This window comes from Poecilia formosa, unplaced genomic scaffold (genome assembly GCF_000485575.1).
Source record: "Poecilia formosa unplaced genomic scaffold, Poecilia_formosa-5.1.2 Scaffold26, whole genome shotgun sequence".
Lineage (NCBI taxonomy): Eukaryota > Metazoa > Chordata > Actinopteri > Cyprinodontiformes > Poeciliidae > Poecilia > Poecilia formosa.
Window position 1 is genome coordinate 2,092,240 of NW_006799965.1, and position 22,546 is coordinate 2,114,785.

Below are 22,546 nucleotides of genomic sequence, written 5' to 3' on the forward strand. Positions count from 1 at the left end.
TATATATAAATAAATATAAAAGAGCAACACAAAGTGGTGCATGAAAGTGAATTAGATGCAAAATGGTACACAGGATATACACTTTTTCCCACCCAAATAAAAATCTGAAAACTAGAAAGATACAAGAAATGTTATACATCCAGTAGCCCATAAAACATCGACACAAAAAACCCATCCATGGATCCATTCAATGTTTGAATAAATTATGCTAAGTAGCCTATAAGAACATCAACACATAACCTGCACACATTCAATGTCAAAATAGATTTTAAAATCCTCTGTTAACCAGTAACTTAGTATAATAGCTTGGTTGAACGAATGAGTTCAACTGTGGTGTGTATTTGATTTCAACCCCTTTTACTCTGGTACAATAAATAAAATCTAATACACCAAATAACATCCTATTAGTGCAAACAGTATGTGATTTAATCTCAGTACAAATCCAACAGGTTCTCTGAAGACTTCAGTTTATAGAAAACAAAAAAAAAGAAAGAAAAGCCTCCACATAGCATAATGCTAACAAAAAGCATCATAAATACCAGCACACGGGTTAGGGATGTTGTGGAGAAGTTTAGCTTGGTTACAACACAACATTTCACTAAGCGCATTTTAGTTCAATATTTAAATATGGAAAGAGTGGCAGAACTGTAAAAGTAAAAATATTTGACCATCCACCCAAACTGACAGGCCAAGCAGGAACAGCAGCATTATTCAGAGGAGCAGCCAAGAGGCCCAGGATGACTCTGGAGGAGCTGCAGAGATCCACAGCTAAGGTGGGACAATCTGTAAACAGGAGAACTAATATCTATGATAATCTAACCTTTATCAAGGAGCAGTAAGAGGAAGAATATCATTGTAAGAAAACTAGAAGTTTTGTTTGACGTTTTCCACAAGTCAGGTGGCGGAAATAACCAGGATGTGGATGAAGGACCTCTGGTATGATGAGACCAAACTGAACTTTTTGCTAACAAGCACACCACCCTAAACACACCATTCCCATAGTAAAACATACAGTGAGCATTATGCTATGTGGAGGCTTTTCTTCAGCACTGTCAGCAAAGAGTTGATGGATCCTCAATACAGGGCAGAGTTTATCTTCCAGCAGGACAAAAATCCTAGACGCGTAGTCTGAGCTACATGGGAAAGTTTAGGAATAAAGTATTTTAATGTGTTGCAATGGTCCAGTCAAAGTCCAGATCTAAGCTCCATTGTGTTCTGCTGCTGTTCAAAAACATTCTCCTTCCAGTCTGACTGAGCTCGAGTTATTTTACAAAGAGAGACAGACAGGAATTTCCATCTCCTTCAAATATCAGTGACAAAATGTGACAAAGTTCAAAGGGTAGGAGCATTTCTGCAGTGCTCTGTATTTACACAAATCTATTCAACTTGCTGAGAATTAGTTGTGCAACTTATTTTATCAAACTTTAAAACAAATCTGACACTGTGCTACAACTGGACATGTTCTCCTGGCTACACAAAGACAAATTTTAAATCAACACCTATGACAAAAGAAAATAAACAATCTCTCTCAACATGCTGTCACACGTCTGAAAATCAAATACCTTGTATTTGATTTTATTTTACTGATGTGTGTGCCTGTGTGTCTCTTACAGCAGCATTAGCTCAATGCACGGGGTGAGGTGTTCCCAGGAGTACCCGGTTAGCAGATGGAGAGAAGTTGTCCAGCTCGGGGAAATCTGAAGGCAAACGCGAGACGCTGCAACGCAGGCAGCAGCGACCTGAGAGGGTCGAAAATTCAGGAAGGCGTGATCTACAAGGGGAAAAAAAACAAAAAAACATCAAACTTTTAAATCAAGCTTCAAGAATCAGAAATTTAACTTTAAGAGATTTAACCCCTTTTCCTCTTGAACTCACCCTGCAGTGAAACCTCCAGGAAGTAGTGAGTGTATTTGTCCATAAAAGCTTTAGTCTTGGACATGGAGGACAGCGGCCAGCCGTTGTAGAGGTCGCCCTCCTGCACCGCGGCGTGGAGGTAGTAGTCGATAAAGTGTGCGGGCGTAGGCATGCACAGGTTCCAGCCGAAGGTCTCCAGCAGCAGCAGCTCCATTTTGATCAGATCCCTCTTGTCAAGAACGAGGTTTAGGCTGCACATAAACCCCAGAGAGTTCAGCTGCTCCAGCTTAGGGACCCGGTCCTCCTTCTCTTCAAATTTACCTGGAAAAACGAAAAAATAAAAACTGTCCATTCAACCACATACTATTCAACTCCTAAAAAAGCCATTTACGGATATTGGCTGCACTTGTTTTAAGCATTAAGAATAGAGTAGAAATTCTAAAGTTTTTTAGATGGTGGTTTTTAATCTCTTGAGCATCAGTGGAAAGAAAATCACTCAAAATTACAACAATGAAATGAATAAACACAAAATGATAAAGCAGAATAAAACAATAGTAAATGCAGGTCTCAAAAGAAAATTATTAAAATTTCAGATGAGCGCACATTTTGTCTTATTTTTCTTAATTCAAGAAATAAAGAAAAGACTTAGTAATTTAGTATTACTATTAGATCAGTACAACATTAGAAAATTATGAGGTGGCAATATTATGCTTACATAATGTGATGAAAATATTATTACAACCCTAACAACTCTGTCTTTGACCTTTAGCTTTCTGAGAATCAGCAGCTACATCTAGTCTGGGTATAAACAGCAGCACAACTCCATCCAGAAGCCTGGAGAAAATATTTGCCAAAAATAATCATGGAAAACCTCAGCCTTTAAGTTAAAAAAAAAAAGAATGACAAAGAATTAGTTTCTATCCAGTGAGAAGATCTAACATTTTCTGCAGATCCTCACAGTCATAAGAGCAATGTCACTTTAGTCGGCCCCCTCCCAATTTGAAGACGTACTCTTTTCCATAGCAACAGCCCCAAGGCCTCAGGGGTCCATGTGGCCAATGAAGAGGGTTGTTCCTGCCTTTAATCCAAAGCTCTGAGAGGCCTCCACTCCAAAAATTAGGAATGAGGGCGAGGAGGGTGTCAGGTTACTGTGATACAGCTCAGTATTCAAACCGCACACAGCTTCCAGTCAAGACTTTACACGAATCTGAGTAGAGCCTCAAAAATCAAAGTAAAACTTTCTCTCAAATGAACGTGGGAAATGTAAAGATTTTCTCATTTTTATTAAAAATGTGACGAAGACACAAAAACACTCTTATAAACACATTACTACTGACAATAACTACTCCAGAGAGTTTCTTATAAAGAGATTCACAATGTCTGACAAACACTATAAACGTTCTGGTTGCTGCTGATTACTATAATACAGTCAAATGCTTAGAGGTGTAAAGATTTGCAAAAGCCAATTACCGTTCTTAAGAGAACACGGAAATGGCCAAACTATACCCTCGCTACTTATACCGACAAAAATAAACACACTTATGTTGAAGCAAGCTGCTCAAGCGCCACTCCACGGATGCATTAAGAGGTAGTAGGTTTTATATGCGCCTGTAAGGATTAAAAAGTTGCGTTTCATGCTGGGAACAACAAAACCCTCTGTGGAGTTAATCTACAGATCTAAAACCATGGCAACCAAACACTGAAAATAGGGGTGTTTACTGACATTACTGAGCCACAGTTGTCCGACATGCTGTAGACCTCAATGATCCCTTTATCCCCATGTCTAGAGGAGCATCTTCCTACACAGTGTAAGTTTTATCACCAAAGTTGCGACCCATCATTAAACAGGGCAGGAGGGAGGACGCGTGAAGGCGGGGATCCGCAGCCCAACATGGAGGGAGGTGGGAGTAATGTGTAATTAGCAGAGAGGCAGTAATGGCGTTTCTCCAGCAGAACAGGAAGCACCAGAAACAGAGCTGTTTACAGCCACCAGGACTGGTTCCATGTCTCAGTGCACACTTGCCACATTCTCTCACCCTCATGTCCTTCAAATCAGGTCACCGTCTGCCGCTGGACGGCCATGTCCACAAAAACCAGCCGTAAAAAGCCGTCGGGACCTCCGTCTATCGAGCCTCTTTGAAGTCGAGGGACATAATGCAACCGGTCTCCTTCATTGTGCTCACAGTTATGACTGGTTTATAGAACAACATGCAATTTAAATTCAAAGATTAATTTGATATATTGCACATCTGAAATTGGAACCGGAGATGCTCCAGCTGTGAGGAGCCAGTGTGGATCACTACACCATCCTAACACCTTACAATTCTTATTTTTATTTGAAAATATTTAACAGTTGATCCTCTTTTAAAAAACTATTAGCATTAGGGCTGCACAGATTACAGTTTTCTGGCCAGTCACCAATTATGACCTGCCGATTCTGTTTTTGGCCGATACCAATTTTTTTTTATCTGAAATGTTGCTGAATAAGAAAGTCGCGAGTTGGTAGAGTTGGTATCAGTGGGATGATTATTTTGTTTGCGAACATGCAGACATGACCTGGTGGGTCAAGCCTCCCTAACAGAGCAATAGAGGACCGTCTCTGACTTTTAGATCTTTGCTGAGGCAGACAGGATCAGTGAATAATAACAGCTTGACATTTAAGTATCGGCTGACCACTGATTTCCCAAAATTAAGGAAATTGTCTGGCCGATTTATCAGTGCATCCCTAATTAGCATATATCAAACTGAATAACCTTGATCCAGAGTCAAATTAAGCTTAACCATCACAGAGAAATGTATTTCTAATTATACATACAGCACAGACAAATTTTTGTTTTTGGTGCACATAACAGTAAACACTACCAGTATTATGCCATTTAACAATATATCAAACATGACTTTGTGATGTGCGTTTTATTTCCATCACCCTTTAGCACTAAACCTAGCCCAGCAGAGCCCCCATTAGTTCTCTGTTGTCAGTCCCAATCCTGGAAGAGATGGTGCATTCTTCTCTTGTGAGTTCAACTCACCTGGAATGCAGGCAGCAAACTGATCCTATCTCATTCCAGCAAGCAGAAAAAGACAGGCGATCAGCAAAAAACCAAGTCCTTTTCATCTCTAGAAGCTACTTTGCCATAAGCAGCCAACACAAGTAATCCATCACTTGTCACATCACCTACAGGTGATGGGGACGGTGAGTCAACAGAGAGAGCTCAGAGGTTAAGGGTTAGGAAAAGGTAAGACCAGGATGCAGAGGCTTGTCCCAGGAGGGCTGCTTGGGGGAAAGGTCAAGGTGGAAATGGGCTGCAACTGATAAGAGTTTAATGGGAAACCTGAGAGATGCGTTCTCAGACAGGCTAGACTTTATACCGCCCAATGATCCCAAAATAGCTAATTAAAGTGTTTTAATACCAAGATAGTCTGTTGGACTCTGCTCAACAGACCAGAAAATTACAAAAAAAAATAAAAAAAAATCACACCTTCATTTACTTTCACACAGCAAACCAAAGCACCAGGAAAAAGAGATTGCCCAGCTGCAGCAGCTACTTGTTTGGGACGGCATCACCAACAGAAAGCAGACATTTGAGGTAGGGGCATGAAGAAGAAAAAGACGACAACCACTCTGTTCAGTCAGCTTGTTTGCAACAAAAACAATCAATAGAGCAACAGCAGATTAAAGCAAACCAAAGGTTTCTGTCTTTACTTTCATCATCTAATCTACTTGCTTTTTCCACAAGCTGCTGCCTGATAAGCGAGGTTAGCAAGCTTGTTAGCCTGTCCATGTGATATTTGCAGCTGGTTCACTTCCTCTCTTTAGTTTGCTGGTTAGTCCGTTTGCATTTCAGCAGTTTGTGAATTGCAGCAGGGTTGATTTGGAAGCAAGCTCTCACCAAACAAAGCACTCTATCCAAGGAAACAAACTCTGCTTCATTTAAAGGAAACCAAACAGCTCCTGTGTGACAGTGTCTAGGCTTAAAAAAGACAAATGCAAACAAACATCAGCCTTTTTTAGGATAAAAAGCATCAGTAAATGTTGTTGTATTTGAACTAGCAGCTTTAAAAGAAAATAGTTGGAGAAATCTCAATTTGCTTTCTCATTTTTCACAGATTAAAAACTAATGGGCAACACTTTAGACACAGCATCAATGTTAATTTGCCCCCCCCAAAAAATGAACAAATATCTAGCAATGTACCAAAACTAAAAAACAAATAGAAATAAATAGAACACGATGTAGAGATATGTTATTTTATATTTTCTTGTTAATGTAGAAGAAGGTAAAGATAAATATCTCTGACATACCAAAATATCCGACAAACTGTTTCTTTAGATTTTCTTCCAATTTTACCGGGCTTGGATCACTTCTTCTTTTCCTCCTCAACCATTTTCATTGGTTGCTTTATCTTTCACTGTGAGTCTGTCACAGCTCCGTCACATAATCTCCTTGTTGCCACCCCTGGTCCTGGGGGCTCCGACAATGTAGACCCAAGCTGACCTCTGACCGAAAAAGCTGAATGCTTGGGTGACCATAGAGAATTGCGGAAACCTCTGTTCTATGCATATGTGTGTCACAGTGTTGGGTGGGATTCAATGAGCCGGGAACACCCTGAATCCAACTTGGCAGCGGCATTTACTATTCTACTTTATAAATCAGGATTGCAAGACAGCTCTTAAGGCGTTTTCACCCCAGATAGACCAGTAGACTCGGTTCAATGTGGGACTAAACTTGTAACATTTGTTACATTTTTAGTTGGTGCGGTTTGCTTTCACACTGCAGTGTGTGAAACGATCCAAACCCTTTGAAAACCCTGCATACCCCATCACCTGAACCAAGAACTAATGAAAGAAACGTCCTTCTTCACAAAATATAAACAAAAATTTAGTTTTTTTCTATAGTCTAGTAGTGGCAGAATTTATCTTTTGTCTTTAGCAAAAGACTGTGAGTCATTTGCCCTGCTGCTATTAGACACTCACGTTTGTTTTTGTTGTATTTACCCAGAGTGCCCTGCGCTACACACCGCTTCCCACTTTCAGTCTCCGGTCTGCTAGGCATTCACGTGTGAATTTGAACCACACTAAAGTTCACTTCAACTGAACCGAGACCTAGGTTTGTAGGCGGACCAGAGTTTGCTTTTGGTTCGCATCAGAGTTCAATTGCACATTCACACCTTCCCACACGAACCGGACTTTCTAGGCAAACTAACTAAACAGGACTGGTGTGAATGTACTCTAAATCAAGAGATTACACCTCATAGTATTTATCTTCTAATCAGTCTGCATATTATACAGTTTTTTTTTTTTTTTTAATGCAAGAGCCTGCATGTGAACAGCTTAGCTTTGAGAAGTGATCTCTCTGTTATTCTACATTTCAGGGCGCCCTGTTGGGTGGTTCAGTTCTAACATGTTCCACCTCCTCTCCCACCCGCGCTGCCTCCATATACCCTGCTTAACATCAGCAGCCATCCTACCTTTGAAGTGCCGCTCCGTTCACCTCCCACACCCCAGGGGCTGTGGGGTTACTTTTACAGGGCGCCCTGTCCCAGGACTGACTCTCAATGCCGGATCCTGACAAGGTGAGAGGAGCGAGGAGGAAGCAGAGCCGGGAGCAGAAACGTAAAACAAAACTGCTTTAAAATAGCCATTTGGCTCTTTGTGTTGGGGAAACTCAAATATTCTCTGTAGGTTTATCATGTAGTCGTCATGACGACCCACATCCTCTTATAGTTGCTTGGCTCATGGTGAACCCTGCTCCATGCACATACACACAACAGCCTCCACGCCTCAGAGTGTGCTCCCCTTCCCCCCTCTGTGGGAAGGCTCTGGCGGGCCGGCCGGCTCGCATTGACTGGCTTTTGTTTGAGGCCTGACTCGGAGAGCATATGGCAGGTGCCCCTCAGCACACAGCCCGTCCCCACCCCCGGGCTCCGAGGCCCGTGCTCTCGCTCTCTGTGGTCAACATGAGTGAGCCTCATGTGCTCAGTCATTTCAGCAGGATGTTCTTTATTGTTCTTGTTGTTTTTACCCCCCACCCCCACGATACAAGTGACTTAATCGCATTTATTCAATGAAACGCATTAAAAATACAATAAATCCAGACAAGATTATTTATCTGGCATGAATAGAAAATGACATGTTATAAGCTCAAAACAGAAAATACAACATTCTTGTTCTGGCTGACAAACACACATTAATGATGTCATCAATGTGAAACAAACAGCTGCAGTATGCAAAGCTGTTACTCCGTGGACTCAAACCTGCCAGCAAGACTGATGTGATCCCTGCAGGACTTCAGGGAATGTAGCACAAAGGAAACTTTGTGGTTCTGGGATGACAGGATCGGCCCAGGACTGCGGTTTTTCTGATTAATTGGGCTCTCAAAGCTAAGCGGCATCTCTAAATAAGTGGCTGACAGTCAATAACACTCAGTCCTAAAAGGGTTTTTAAAAATGGACCATAGTCTACCTCCTGCAAAAGGAAGAGAAGCTCATCTTTGGGCAAACACACACACACATACACACACACACTCACACACGGGCCTACAAAAAAACACATACAATAGAGTAACAGGATTAGGCAGTGACTGCTGAGAGGCACAAAAGAGGTATAGATTAATTAACCAAGTGCAGAAGGCAGGAAAGTTAAAAGAAAGACAATTGTGCATGCAAAGGGAAGCAGTGAGACCCCGGCAGGTTGTTCAATAACTAGGCCAGATTCCAAAGCACCTCAAGACAGATAAAAACCTAAGTCAACTGTGAATCAAACAGCCTTTCAAGCCTTCATCAATCATGACAGAGACTCCCCCGAGTGCTGGAGGAGCACAGGAGAACAGAGAGCCCCGGCAAATTAAAGCTATGATCAGAAGACTCAATACGAAATCAGATTAATCTATTAGAGATTCATAAAACAAAACTCCACTCGGGTCTGGATGTCACTTCCTTTACCTGACTAAGTGAACAAACTCTAAAATCTATTATTAGCCTCTCATCTGATTGTTTTTAAATAAAAAAATAAAAATAAAAAAACTAAAGTCTCACATCTCACCACAGATACTTGAGCCTGATTGAAGATGGTCTGTTTCAAATCCACTCGCACACACCAAGCCCTCCCAAGTGAACGAGCTCTTTTCCAGACTCCCATTCTGACAGCATCATTAGTCTAATTATCCATGATGCCAAGGGCTGCATTAATGCATGAAAAAGCTCACAGTCTGCTAATCACCAGACAGACATTGAGACAGTAATAACCACCAAGCAACCTGCACCGTGCAGCAGTGGGGGAAGAATGATTAACACACCTGCTTCAGCACAAAACAAAAAGAAACACCAAGATTTCACAGCAGAAGAGGCAAACTGGCAACCACTCGTGTTCAGAAATAAATTTAGCTCTAAAAGAGATTTGGCCAGAAAAACAATTGTAAAAAAAAATCTAACTTGGTGAAAACTGATGTAAGCTACGAGTTTGCTCTCTCAAACGAAGGATTTTTCAGTTTTTATATTGAGTTTTGAGACAAAAATTTAATTTAAAAGTGCTTTATTTTTTCATCCTTTCCATAGACGGGTGATGCCTTTTCTATAAGCTGCCACAAGGGGGACATTAACACATACCAGGATGATAAAGGTGTTACAGCAACACCTTCATCTTCTCTGTTTTACAATTTTGACGAATACCATTAAATATGTTGTGGAACATATTGGATTAGGAAATAATGGAAATCCCTTAATGAATGTTGGAGTTGATTTAACTCTGCAAGAAATAAACTAAGACAAAAAAACTAAAGTACTATCAACTCTAATTATAGCTGTTTGCTGCAGAGCTGTGTAACAGACTCATCTGACCCACATAGTAAATGAGGTCACCCTCTAGTTTCTATACAAATACACAACAGGCTAATTGTTTTACAAGCAACATCAATACAAGCTAAATATTTCCTGTATTTGCTATTAGATGTACATTAATATTAACAGATCATCACAACAGAGGTGTTAACAGAAGACAGGGAGTGCTTAGTGTTAAGATTTGCAAGAGTCACAAATTTAGTGCAGAAATTAAAAAAGAAAATCATAGTTTGAAAGTTGCATGTATGCCATGCTGTTTTTAAACCAGTGAAAGTTACTTTGAAGAAACCAAAATCTATACTGAGCTATCTAATAATTAGTGTTACTGAGCTATCTAATAATTAGTGTTGATAATATATGTATAGATAGATAAGTGACACTTAATTTAGTAATCAAGACTTTGTTTTGGTTCAAAGAATTTAAATGCAACTTGCTTCCAAACTTTTGGTCTGTAGTGTAAATAATAGAAAAATGTTTAGACTCAGTCTAAATACAATAAATCAATTCATGACATAACCTAACTTCAATATTAAATTATAATCTTGGTCTACGTGTAGATATTTGTGTCTCAGTATGGAGTATTTACTGTGTGTAAATATTCAACGACGAGAGATAACTCAAACTTTCGGCAAAACAAAAAACAAAAAAATTACATTCATCTGTAACAATGCTACTTTAAGAAGAGTTTGATTTTCAGCTCATTCAATAGTTTTTTTTATACAAAAAAAACTATTTTTTTGTATAAAAAAATACAAATTTATTTTGCAGGGATTTGTGGCAAAATAAATCATATTTTGCCACAAAAACCTCTCGCAGGTTCACCTCTAAAACCACCCTGGAAACATCTACCAATCCAAATCCACATTTAGATTTAAAAGTTGTCACGCAAACTTCAATCAAAATGGATACTCTTCTCTTTAACTCGCACTTCGGACTAGAAAGTGAAGCTGGGGTGAAAGAATACAATCTCTAGGGTGTTGCTTAAATTAACCATTTTTCAGGAAGTGCTTTATCTTGTGCCATGCTGCAGAAACCACAGAAGCTTTAAGACAAAGAGATCTACCTGAAGCTGTTGTTTGTTTAAAGAAAGGATTCTTTCCAAGATAAGTTTACCTATATTCAAAACCATCGACAACAAACAAGATTATTTCGGAAAGAAAAGAAAAAACGCAAAGCAAAATAAACCAAACATTTTTTTAAACGCAAGATTAATTCTCCTTTCTGAACTTACTAGCTAGCAGCAGACAAGAGAGGGCGATGATGTAGAGCTGTTTCACAGCGACATCGTAGTGGTCCATGAACAAGTCGAGCAGGTAGACGGCCAGGTGCCGTGCCGTGGGACACAGCTGGTACCGATTGCTCAGGATGGCCAACAAGTCTGCAAAGTAGCGTCGCATGCCGATCTGCGGAGAGTTGGCCCGGTAGACGGGCAACTTCAGCTCCTGGAGAGGGAAAAGAAAGATGAGCAGAGTTGAAAACGACAGGGGGTGATAAGAGCAGGGTGGGCAGGAAGCGGCGTTGGAGAAATGTGGGGGATGAGGATGGTATGCATGATAATAGGGATCCTTCACATCTCCAGTTGATGGGGTTTAACTGCTCACAAGTGACCTGAAAAGACTGATATATAGACAGAGTTTCCACTGAAGAGAGCAAATTCTTCAGCATGATTCAGCCTTAGCTCAGTTTTACTGAATTCACCGTTGTTGCAGAAAACTGAAGCTAATTTGGATCATTGCAGGGGGCTATGAACAATGAGCCGAGGGTTTGTAAGTGTGCAGTTTGAGGAGGGGAGGGTCTTCCTCCAGCAGAGTTCAGCAGCAGATAGGATTAGGTTTCACCCCTAACACATCTCCTATTCATGTTCAATTAGCTGCATGTGTTTCAAAGTGGAAAGAAGACACTCTGGGGTATTAGAATGGAATCGGCCGAGGGTATCTTTCTGAATCGGCTTCAAAAAACTAGAACGAGAAAAAAAAAAAGGCTCTAGTTTTTGCTTCAGAAGCCAAAAACATTTAGAACAGCATGTACGCATTTACACAGCAGCGATTTTCTGGTTTTAAAACAAACATGTTGGAATATTTCTAAAAGTGTTGCGCGCTCTGGAAATAGAAGCCAGCACAAGATATAATGGGTTGGATTAGAAAATGCCAACAGGTAAATTAGAGTCTACACAGTCCGTAAAAAGCACCAAAGCTAAAAGTGAAAGACAAAAATATTCCTTTTATCGTTATCGAGTTGCAATTTCTCAGCAAGCCGGTGATGTAAAACTTTCAAAATCTGTCTGCAGATTATCAGCAATGACTAATCTTAATGATTCATCTAAAATCCAGACAGTTTTTTTTTTCCCTTGACCAGCAATTTCCATATCAATGTTTTTTTATTACTAAATACATAAAAACTAAAAACACAAGACTTTGCGTATGAATGCAACAACCTTTTGTTGAGTTTTAAAACAGTAATTATCACACCTCAAGCAAAATCAGCATGAACCAGCCTGGTCGGTTCGTCTGTATCTGGGTCATTGAAGGCAGAGGCCAGTAAAATGCGGGGCCATTAGACTCTAAAAGGTGGCTTTTCTTCCTATAATTACTCCAATGAATGCTGCGGGTTGGAAATACAAAAGCTCAGGAAACAGCTGGTAGATTTTTCTATATAGAAAATATCTGCTTGTTGGAGCTGATCCAAGTTTTCGGATAAGCTCTCAGGAAAACATGTTTACAGTCAATAGAATTTGCTGCGAGGGCAAAACTGCCAACATGGTCAGAGTTACACAAACTGTCAAGTACTTATTTTGAGCACAACTAAAACAAAAATCCTGTGATGCTCAGACTGACACTTCAATGGAATCCAAAAATAAACAGTCCCCCCCTCCTCCCCACATCAACGTATAGCAGCAGCAGCACCGCCCCCAGACCTTCAAACTCCCATATCAACCGATCCTCCCAAAATTCTCCTCCCCTCCCACTGCCTCTGGTCCATCTGTCTGTCTAGGGGTGCAAGGGCAGCAGGAGGAGGGGAGGGAGGGGGGGCAGAGGGGAATGGAGTGGTTGGAGGGAGGAGGCTGCTGCAGTCTAGAGGGCTGGGGAGGTGGTGGCGGGGTCTGCATGGAGCAGAGAAGTGCCTTTGTGGGGGGAATCGCACCGTAATTAAGGATTCCACAGCTGCCTGCTGATTTGCATGTCTGATAATTTGCCACATGCTACACAGCACTGCTATCTCCCACATCAGGGCATTATCACTGCAGCAAACGTCGTTAAGGCTGGATGAGACGGTGGGGGTGCGGGCGCCGTGCAGGAGATCTGAGCGCCGTATGAGGCTCTGATAATGATTCCACCATTCTCTCCCACTACACTTTGGATATAAAATTATTGGATATAAAATATCCAACAATTTCTACTCATCGCGAGGTGGGGTTTTTTTTTTTAAAGCCTTAACATTTATTAGGGTTAAAATACAATTAATTCTAAAAAAAAAATTGCATTTGTTGCTTAAATAAAACTCCTTTAATGAAACTGATAGGTGGAAATGTTTAAAATGAATAACATTAGCGTTTTCTATTGACTGTAGCTTCAGTATCATTTCAGTAATAAGCAAACTTGTTTTGCAGTAAATCCTCTAAAATCTTAAAACATTTTACACATGCTATTTCTGTGTGTAATAGCATGTGTAATAAACTTTCAATGTCATCCCATTTGTGCTCTGTCACTGCCTAAGAACGTCCAACAGGTTATGAATGCTACTTTATCTGATTTCTCTCATGTGGTGGAACAGCAAAACACGTCAACTCAATTGCCAAAACTAAAAGAGATCAACGGATAAACCTTTCAGAAAATACTCCAACTCCTTCAGTGCTTCAAGGCATCATACACTGCTAAATCAAAAGGTATTTGTACCTCGGGAAAATCCCTGTACGGAGAATCCTTACTGCTGAGTGAAACGCAAACTGCTCTGTAATGATGTATTCACAGGTTATGTGTCACACTTTGCTTGATCCTCAGTTTACAACAAAGGTATTATACTACAAGGTACACCACAACGTTCTGAGACGATTGTTTAAGATGCAATCGGAAATGTAGACATAGGGCAACCAAGCCCGAGCCGAAGGCTGACAGTAACGCTCTCTCATTATAGTAAATGGAAAAAATGTGGGTGTTCGGCCTGTTTCCACATCGGTGCAGATTCTCGCTCTCATGCTGGGTTTTTCTGAGTCAGATAATGTCCAGCTTGAGAAAGGTGAGTCAAACATTACCTAAAAGTGACTCAGAAACATCTGGTTAGGAATCCAAAATGCCACAGAGTTCACTCGACTCATGAATGCAGTTAAAGGCAGATGAAGACACCTGATCCCATTGTATCTTCACCACCACAGGGGTCCTGAGCTGAAAAATACCAGTCAAGTCACAAATGTCTCAATTAAAGTGACACACAGAAGGAGAGGCATGATGGTGCCTCGAGGATAATTAACACATTCTTAATTAGTGAACCTTAATTTGTGAATGCAGTTAAATTTAACTCAAGATTAAAAAGGCAACAGAGCTATAAATAGTTTTTGTATTCTATGTATACTTTGAAGAATATCAACAACTTCTTCAGTTCTTATGAGACTCTCTGATAAAACATGTAATATTTAGTTTTTAAAAAGCTGCTACTATAATAATATGCCAACAGCAACAATTATTTTTCAGAAAGTTTAGAGTTGCCCAAGCAGCAACATCAAACTAAAATCTTTACCAACATCAGGTATGTAATTGCTAGGTGATTAAACTAATGACTGCATCATTCTCTCAAAAACACCTTCTTAGTTGTCATTGTAAGCAACATTTCAGGAATTGCTGATGGTAATGTAAATATACTTAGAATATCTTTTATTATTAATTTTCCTTGGATTTCGGTTAGCAACATAGCAAGGACTTCTGCTCTGACAAACCCAAGGCTTATTTACCTGAAGACAAGGAGTCTATTTTTATGAGGCAAATACTTAGATAATCTTTTGAAGCAGTTGTATGATTAAAAACAGTCAGATTTGATATGTGAACACATGTTTAATTAGACTGCATAAGGTCCAGAGTCCATCATATAGTTTACTTTAAAAAAAAGCAAAATAAAAGTCTTCTGCAGTACTATTTAAGTGAGAAAATGTTAATTTATATGAGGTTATATTACTTCATTTATTCTAATCCCTATAAAGCGGAAATTATTTATCAAAGACTTCAGATATATATATTTTTTTTATTTATTTATTTTTTTTTAAATAAGTTGTTTTAGTGATTTTGGAAATGTCCTTGGACACTAAAAAAACTAGTTTGTTTGAAAAGCAATTTTACTGGTTTTTCACATGATTATTTTTTTCCCCCCTACAATTCTTTTGAAAATGTTTCTACATTCATAACACAGCACAGCTTCCCTTCATCTTTGTTGCGGATGAGAGAAAACCACATTTTGAAATATTTTTACGAGAACTTTTCAAAAAGATTCTATAAAATCAAGGCTGTCCACACATGTAACAAGAAAAACGTCCTTACTTCAAGCTAAAAGGGAGTAGTTACAGATACGTCACCATCAATGAGTCTGCTGCCGACATTTTTGTTCCGGTTGCTGGATTTTTTGAGTTTGCCACTGGCTGCACCATCCCATTAAACACTAGTCATTCACAATTGTGGGTCGTAGTTTCGAAAATTCCTTTTTTGATAATGCACATAACCAGAATTCAGTTTCTTATTGCTTTTTTCAGTTCCTTCCCTTTACTTATAGGATATGGTTGGTCTGAATAATCTCAGCTACTTTTATGCCAAAAATTAACAGGCCGGTATCCACGTCAAATGAGAAGTGAATTTTTGACCCTTTTTCCAAACACATTAATAAATGTCAAGATCCTTAATTTTCAAAATATTTATAGAGCCTTTAGGTTTATTTCAAATTTTTACCACAAGGTCTTTCAATCCACAATGTTCTCCACTGCTGTTTTTATTGTTAAAAATATATTCCAGCCAATTAATCAAATATTCTCTGAATGTTTCATGGCAATACCTTAAATACTGTAAAGGTTAAGCTAATTTTTTGATAAATATGTTCATTCCAATCAACTTTTCACAGATTTCGATTTGAATTGAGAGACTTGAATTACAATAGAATTTTAGATGATAAAATGCTTAACCCTCTAAAAGTTTAAACCTACATACATGATTTTAAATCATTTGAAATGTCGTTGCATGTTCTTCCTGATGAAACCTTTTAGAAAATTTGGCCAACAAATACATTTTAGAGGCTAACTCACCTTAATGCGTAAGGACTGATGGATGTCTGAAGCTAGCTGTCCTTTCCACCACTGCAGCTCCCTCTCCATCCTTCCCATTCAGAGGAGGCGTCCACAGTCAAGTTTTACCTGCTGAGACGAATGTTTCCAAAACGGGACATATTTAAGATATCTCAAAGAGCACATTTATGTGATTATGGCTTTAACATTTACAGATTTAATAGAGCTTTACATGAATTATACTTGACAGAAGGACAAGTTGAAGTTCCTCTGTAAATGTTTTAATTACAGAACAATCAATGGTTAATTTGCCCAGACTTGTGATTAAATGTGTTAATTGTATGTGTTTGGAAAAATACCTCAGCTTGGACAACGTTGTAGCTAATTAAACCACAGTAATCCGTTTGCTAACACAGGCCATCTTCTCTGCTCGGGAATTTAAATGGCTCATTTAAATGCCCGCTCAGCCACGCTGCAGGTCACATTTTTCACAAAATATTTCGGATATCCGTCTTTTGGCAAGTTCTTATACAAGTCAGAAAATAAGTAAGAAATTCAACAAATTAGTCACTAAAACATCACCACGACGAGAGACCAACATGCCTACCGAGCTCTGATATTCTCCACTCGTGTGAAACAAAAACAGAACATGAACACTAAAAACTGACGCTTCATCTCAAACTAACGTCGCTTTTCCTATAAAACAATAATATAGCTAACTTTTCATAGCAGTGGTTAATACATGTGCCACTCACCGCTCCGTTGGGAATGCCCCCCAGACCCTCTTTGTCTCAGTCCGACATCCTGAATGAGAGAACTCCTCCGCGGCTCAACTTTTAAACAGACCTCTCTCTGACGCCGAAAACAAAAACTTAAAATGCGCTGGAGAGCTCATCAAACAGCCGCCACCGAGAAAAATCCCACCGAAGGCCCTTCGGTTTAACCACTTTTCCCCCCCAACAGTTCACACTTTTTCCAGCCACAATCAGCTCCGCCGTTTTCTCTCCGGTGCCTCGGCTCTAACAAAGTAGCCTCTTCGGCTGCGCCAGCTGCTGCTGCTGGGCTCGTGCGCCTCACGCTTGGTCCCTCCTACACATAAGCATGGGAGTTGTAGTTTTTACCAGGTCACTATAAAAACTACAACTAGCAAAATTTGCTACAATCCAATGAAAATGATAGCTACTTGTATACAAATATAAATGTGTGACGATTTTAGTAAAACTCTAAGAAGTATCCAAAAACACAAAATTATCCACAATTATGCAAATATGAAAACATACTAAATGCATAATGAAATCTCGAAATAATCACTTTAGTTGAAATTAATTGTAAGGTAAAATCGTAGATTATTTATATCATGATCAATGCGCTACAAGAAAGAGGTCCTAAAGTGCACAAGCTCAAGAAATAAATAGCAAAAATAAAAATTAAAAATATTAATATCTAATGACTCCTTAAAATAAAATAAAATAAAAAATAAATAAATAAATAATAAACAAGTACAAAATGTGTAAGTATTACATTAAAATAATAATGATTTAATTATTATTTTTTACTAGATCTATAAATTATGAAAAATTATACTCCCTTCTTATATATTTATTTTATGCTTTTGATCTACAATATATACTAAAAATGTGTCAATGAATACTTAATTAATTATATATTTCAGAAAGTATTAAGCATTGAACTTATACAACATGAAACTTTGTCATAAATATTTTGGATTTTATTCATAAACTAAACTTCAGCTTCCTTATATTTCAAGCATTGATCTTTTATTATTATTATTATTGAAATAAAACTATTTACACTAACCATCAAGAATGCACAGTTCTGTAAAAATGGAAATTGACTAATTACAGAGGCTTCTTCCATCATAAGAGCAAAACAAAAGTGATCAATCCGCCCAGACACCGCTGGTAAATATTTAAAGCAAGTTGGACACATTACTACCGCAGTCACAAAACCTTTTTAGTTCGAGTCTTTTTCATGATTTATTTTCTTTACTTTTGCGCCCCCTTGTGTCAACACGTTTTCAGCAAGTCCAGGCTGCATTGTTCGGATTTGATCTGTAATAAATCAGATAATTGGATTCATTCGGGATTATAATGTCAACTGTCATCCTCACTATTTGCCTTTTTATCCGCCTCATTGAGAAACTCCTGATCAGCGTAAATGAGAAACCCAGTGAAGGTGCTGTCTGTCCAGAAGGGGTCGAAGAAGAGTCCATTCTGCTCTGAGTAGAAGATCTGCAGCCACACCTGATCTGACTGCTTCAGGTTGAGAACAGTGGAGCCAGATGCCACATCATGGTTCCCCGTGTTGGCATCAAAGGTCTTGATCTTGTATTGACCGTTATGCACCAGTCCTATAGCCAAGTGCTTATTGGCCAGTGTTATATCATAGGTGAAATAATAGACTCCAGGGATCTGACAGACAAACTTCCCGCTGCTGGCATTGTAGTGATTCCCTTCATTAAGCAAGATCCGGCTGAAATTGATCGGCATTCGTTCTTTTGGATAACTTTTTGTTACGGCCACAGAAAAGGCTGATCGAGCCGCAGTGCCACAGTTACAACCACCGGGAGGTCCTTCCTGGCCCCTGTCACCCAGCTCCCCTTTCTTCCCTTGTTTTCCAGCCACACCTGGTGATCCACGCAGCCCCTTTGCTCCCCGAGGTCCTGCTTTACCAATAACACCTTCACGGCCTTTCACCCCGGGCTTCCCAGGGTTCCCAGGTCTACCTGGATCACCTGACGACAGACACAGAAAAACAAAACATAGTGACATAACGATGCAACGTCCACTAGGACTGGAAAGGATACAAAGGGACAAATTTATGCAAATCTGAGTTTTGTTTCTGATCTGATTGGATTTCCAAAACCCTCAAAGTTTGAGTTTCCCCCTTTCAATTCTCAACTAACATTTATTCTTAATTACAGAACCTTATAGAAATGCTCCAGTCCCCTATAATCATTTCACACTGTCACAGTACAACCGCACACTTCAAACACTTCAACATGATTTATTGGGATTTTATGAGATACACCATCACTAATTAGTACCTTCTGTAGAAGAGAAAGAAAAACAATACATGGACATTTTTCTACTGTATTCAGCACCAGAGTCAAACCTTTGAGGAGCCTTGGGTCTTTGAGTATGTCTATGTCAGCTTTGCACATTTGGAAACTGATATTTTGCCCACTTTTCCCCACTTTAGCCCAAGCTCAGTCATTTAGATCTGAACTTGGACTGAGCCATTCATGAACATGTTGTAATCTTAACCCTACCACTGGAGTAAGTTGTTGTCATCTTTCTGAAAATGGTTTGTAGGTTATGGCCTTAAATCATAAGTGTCCAGCTCCAGTCCTCAAGGCACAGTGTCCTGCCAGTATTAGATAAGTTTCTATTCTAATACAGCTGATTCAATTGGTCTAACTCCTCAGCATGTTAAAGTTCGGAAGCTTGCTAACAAATCATCATTTGATTCAGATGTGTTGAACCTAGGAAGGAACTAAGAAATGGCGAACACCATTTCCTTCACGACTGAATTTGAACACCTCTGCCCTAAATAAACATCAGAACTGGTTCTGGAATGAATAAAGCAATATGACATTAAACATCTGAAATTACTGTGACTGAAACGCTGTTGAAAGTGCATTTTCTTTGAATAAAAAACCAAGCGAAGCTTGTTGATGACCCCAAAAAGTGTGGTTGAAGCGAGACTTGCTAAGAGATATTAAACCAAATATTAGTTAGGGTGCATATACATATCAAATCTCTGAGAGTTGCTGGATCAAGATGTAGTAAACACTTCACTGAATTATTCTTACATTATTGAGTTGATTAACTGTAAAAGATTAGCACAGTTATACAAAAAGTACCTCCGTTTCCCTTTTCTCCCTTTTCTCCATCTTTTCCATCTGGACCATCCAACCCTGGCGGACCCATAGGGCCCATGGACCCTGGGGGTCCAGGAGCTCCCGGGAATCCCGGGGGCCCTGTTGGGCCAGGCAGACTGCAAACCAGCTGAGAGGAATGGATGGGGAAATTACGACCTCTCTTTGATGAGGAATTTGTTGACTGAGAGACGACGGCTGAGAGCAAACAGATGATCACACACATCTGGAGCATAATGGGCACTGCAGAGGCACAACAAGATGAGGGACAGGAACCATTAAAGCCATTAAATTTGATTTGGGTTTTGAGGGTGAGGAAAAAACATGGAAATAACAAGATGTTCCTGGAGAGGAAAGCAATAACAGAGCCTATGCATGCACACCTATTCAAAGCAATAAAACTTTCACTTAAAAGGTGTGGTTGCTTTTAAGGCTTTACCCAGTCCTTTTGTGGAAAAATACGAGTCTATTATTTAAAGGCTAAGTAGAAGTCAGCTCTTGTTTCCAACATGTTCAACAAATGGAGCATGTAAGAAGTTCTATAAAGACAAAGAAACGACTTACCACTTGAGAAATCATGTCCTCGGGTCATTATTCAGCTCTGCCTCTCCTTTTAAGGTTCAGCAGTGATCCTTCATGAATGTTCAGTGAACTAGAGATTTAATATTCTTCAAGAGAAGCTCTGCAGAAAGCAGTTCAACCCAGAGAACCAGAGTCCAAAACATCCACCCTGTTTATGCAACAGCTGGGCCCAGAAAATATTTCCGGCATGATGTCATTCAATTCAAGACAGCTCACAAGAATTAGACGGCAACAGCAATGACAACTCTGGCTCACCCGCTCTCACTGTGAGAAAATTATCTATGCAATGCTAACTGAACAAGAGAGTCCGCAGAACAGGGGTTTATCTCATGAAAGAACAAGAAATGAATAAAACTTTTACGAGTCTGGAGTTCCGCAGGGCTGTGAGCTCTATAATTTAAAAATATTACATTTACATTTAGATGTCTTCCATTGAGATTTGTCTTGAGGACAGCGGTCCTTCATCTTGGTGATCCTAAAATTATTCAACCTCCACTGAAGATAAAGTTTAATTGCAAAATTTTAAAAAAATTGTTTGCTTAATAAACACACAAAACAGTTTCATTGGCTAAAACTAATGTCACATGGAAATTATGTGCAGTTGCCATTTTCAATGACAACAGCAGCCTCAAGATTATTCAGCCGTCATAAAAACAAACATTTGCAAATCAGGTGTGGTTGCAGGTACTGCTGATCAAATCGACCAATGGCTTTAACAGATGAAACCAAACAAGCTAAAGATGCCTGCTGCTTGATTCTTGAAGTTGCCAAAAACCCTCAATTGACTGGAAATGACCTTCGGTTTGTACAGCAAGGTACATACTAAATGCTGAAGGGTTGTACGTTTGAACTCAAAGGCGTACGTCACTACTGTCCCAAAAGTCCAGGAGCCATCAGGTCCTCTATGCTAAAAACAGTATAAATAACACAAAGAGGTTTTGGGATTCTGACACATTCAAAACTGGAATGTGTCAGACCTTCAAATTAGCAGCATGTCTGCAGGAAGAAGACTGAAGCATACACTGAAAAGAACACCTGGTGTCAGGGACGACAAAGTGTGTTGTGTGTAGTTGGAAAGATGAATTCATGGAAATCCTGGGAAAAACGGGAACATAGTCTGTAGGGAACTCAACCCCAGATATCACTGAATCCCGGGACTATCTGAAAGTCTACCAAGAATTGGTTTTAAACACATACTGGAATATAGTAAAGTGATAATCAATTGATTAACTCTATTGAAGGGCTAAATTAAAGGAATGCTGCCAGGCAGTGCCTGGCTTACATATCATATCTGCAGGACATTATAAATCCAAAGAGTTGTGAGATAATTAGTAAAGACGTATGTCGGATTATTTTGACTAATTGTGAAAAAGCAGTTCCAACACTGGTTGCTATTTTCTTATTGTAAATAGCTGAAATTGAATATTTTAGCAAATCACATTTACAGTGGGAGTTGAATAATTTTAGAAACATCTGTAGTTTTTTTTTTTTTGGTTTAATTTTCAGAAACCAATGATGCACCTTTTTTATTCCTGTGTTTTATAGATTGGGTCATTATAAAAAAAAATGTTCTGATGTTAAGTTTCCAAAGACACTAAAACCTCAACGACAAATTTCATTCATTCAACAAAACAAAACCAGAAGAGCTTACAGTGAAATTTGAAGTACACCCTCTCCCAGGGAAACTCCATTAATCAAGATTACCTTGAACTCACCTGTATAGCATAAAGTCAAATCTTGCCAACAGATAAAAGATTTGAAAAAACTGGATTATGAAACAGGACAATAATCCCATCTACATCAGTGATCTTATCCATCCCATCACCGTTTTCTGTTAATGACCAATTTATTGAATTCAGGTGCCTCCAAGCAGGGAAACATCTGAAACCAGCACAGATGGGCTGGAACTGTCCACACCTGCTTTAGAGCCTGCTGAACCAAGGAGCGCATCTGGGCTTAATTTTAGCTTAATAAAGACAATGTGGAAGCTGTTCAGCATTTTTAAACATTTGAAGTTAGATTTAGATTATTTCAGAAGCGTCAAAAGACAATATTTTATTACATCCTGAACTGCTAAACGTTAGTTATTTTACTTTAACTTACAAAATTGTTGTAACAAAACC

General features: G+C 39.2%; 2 protein-coding genes across 4 annotated transcripts in view; both read right to left on the reverse strand.

Moving 5' to 3' along the window:
- The window catches only part of ccnjl (cyclin J-like), a 21,944-nt gene extending 4,586 nt beyond the window's left edge, over window positions 1–17,358 (reverse strand). The window contains exons 1-5 of one of the 2 annotated variants that reach the window (XM_007548371.2): window positions 16,696–17,358; window positions 15,962–16,069; window positions 10,919–11,129; window positions 1,876–2,175; window positions 1,612–1,771 (exon numbers count right to left, since the gene is read on the reverse strand). In XM_007548371.2, the coding sequence (XP_007548433.1) occupies window positions 1,612–1,771; window positions 1,876–2,175; window positions 10,919–11,129; window positions 15,962–16,039 (749 nt within the window). In that variant the 5' untranslated portion in view covers window positions 16,040–16,069; window positions 16,696–17,358. Of the gene's footprint in view, window positions 1–1,611; window positions 1,772–1,875; window positions 2,176–10,918; window positions 11,130–15,961; window positions 16,073–16,695 lie in introns of both variants that reach the window. The other variant, XM_007548370.2, reaches the window with a different exon arrangement.
- Window positions 17,359–17,646: 288 nt separating this feature from the next.
- c1qtnf2 (C1q and TNF related 2) lies at window positions 17,647–22,474 on the reverse strand. Of its 2 annotated transcripts, none has more exons than XM_016669640.1 (3): window positions 20,406–22,474; window positions 19,827–19,971; window positions 17,647–18,695 (listed from the first exon to the last, which is right to left on the reverse strand). In XM_016669640.1, the coding sequence occupies exons 1-3, from the start codon at window positions 20,418–20,420 to the stop codon at window positions 18,055–18,057; spliced, it is 801 nt and encodes a 266-aa protein (XP_016525126.1). In that variant the 5' UTR covers window positions 20,421–22,474; the 3' UTR covers window positions 17,647–18,054. The 2 variants fall into 2 exon arrangements, with proteins under 2 accessions (XP_016525126.1, XP_007548435.1); XM_007548373.2 differs by having other exon boundaries at window positions 19,827–20,084.
- Window positions 22,475–22,546: the final 72 nt, after the last annotated feature.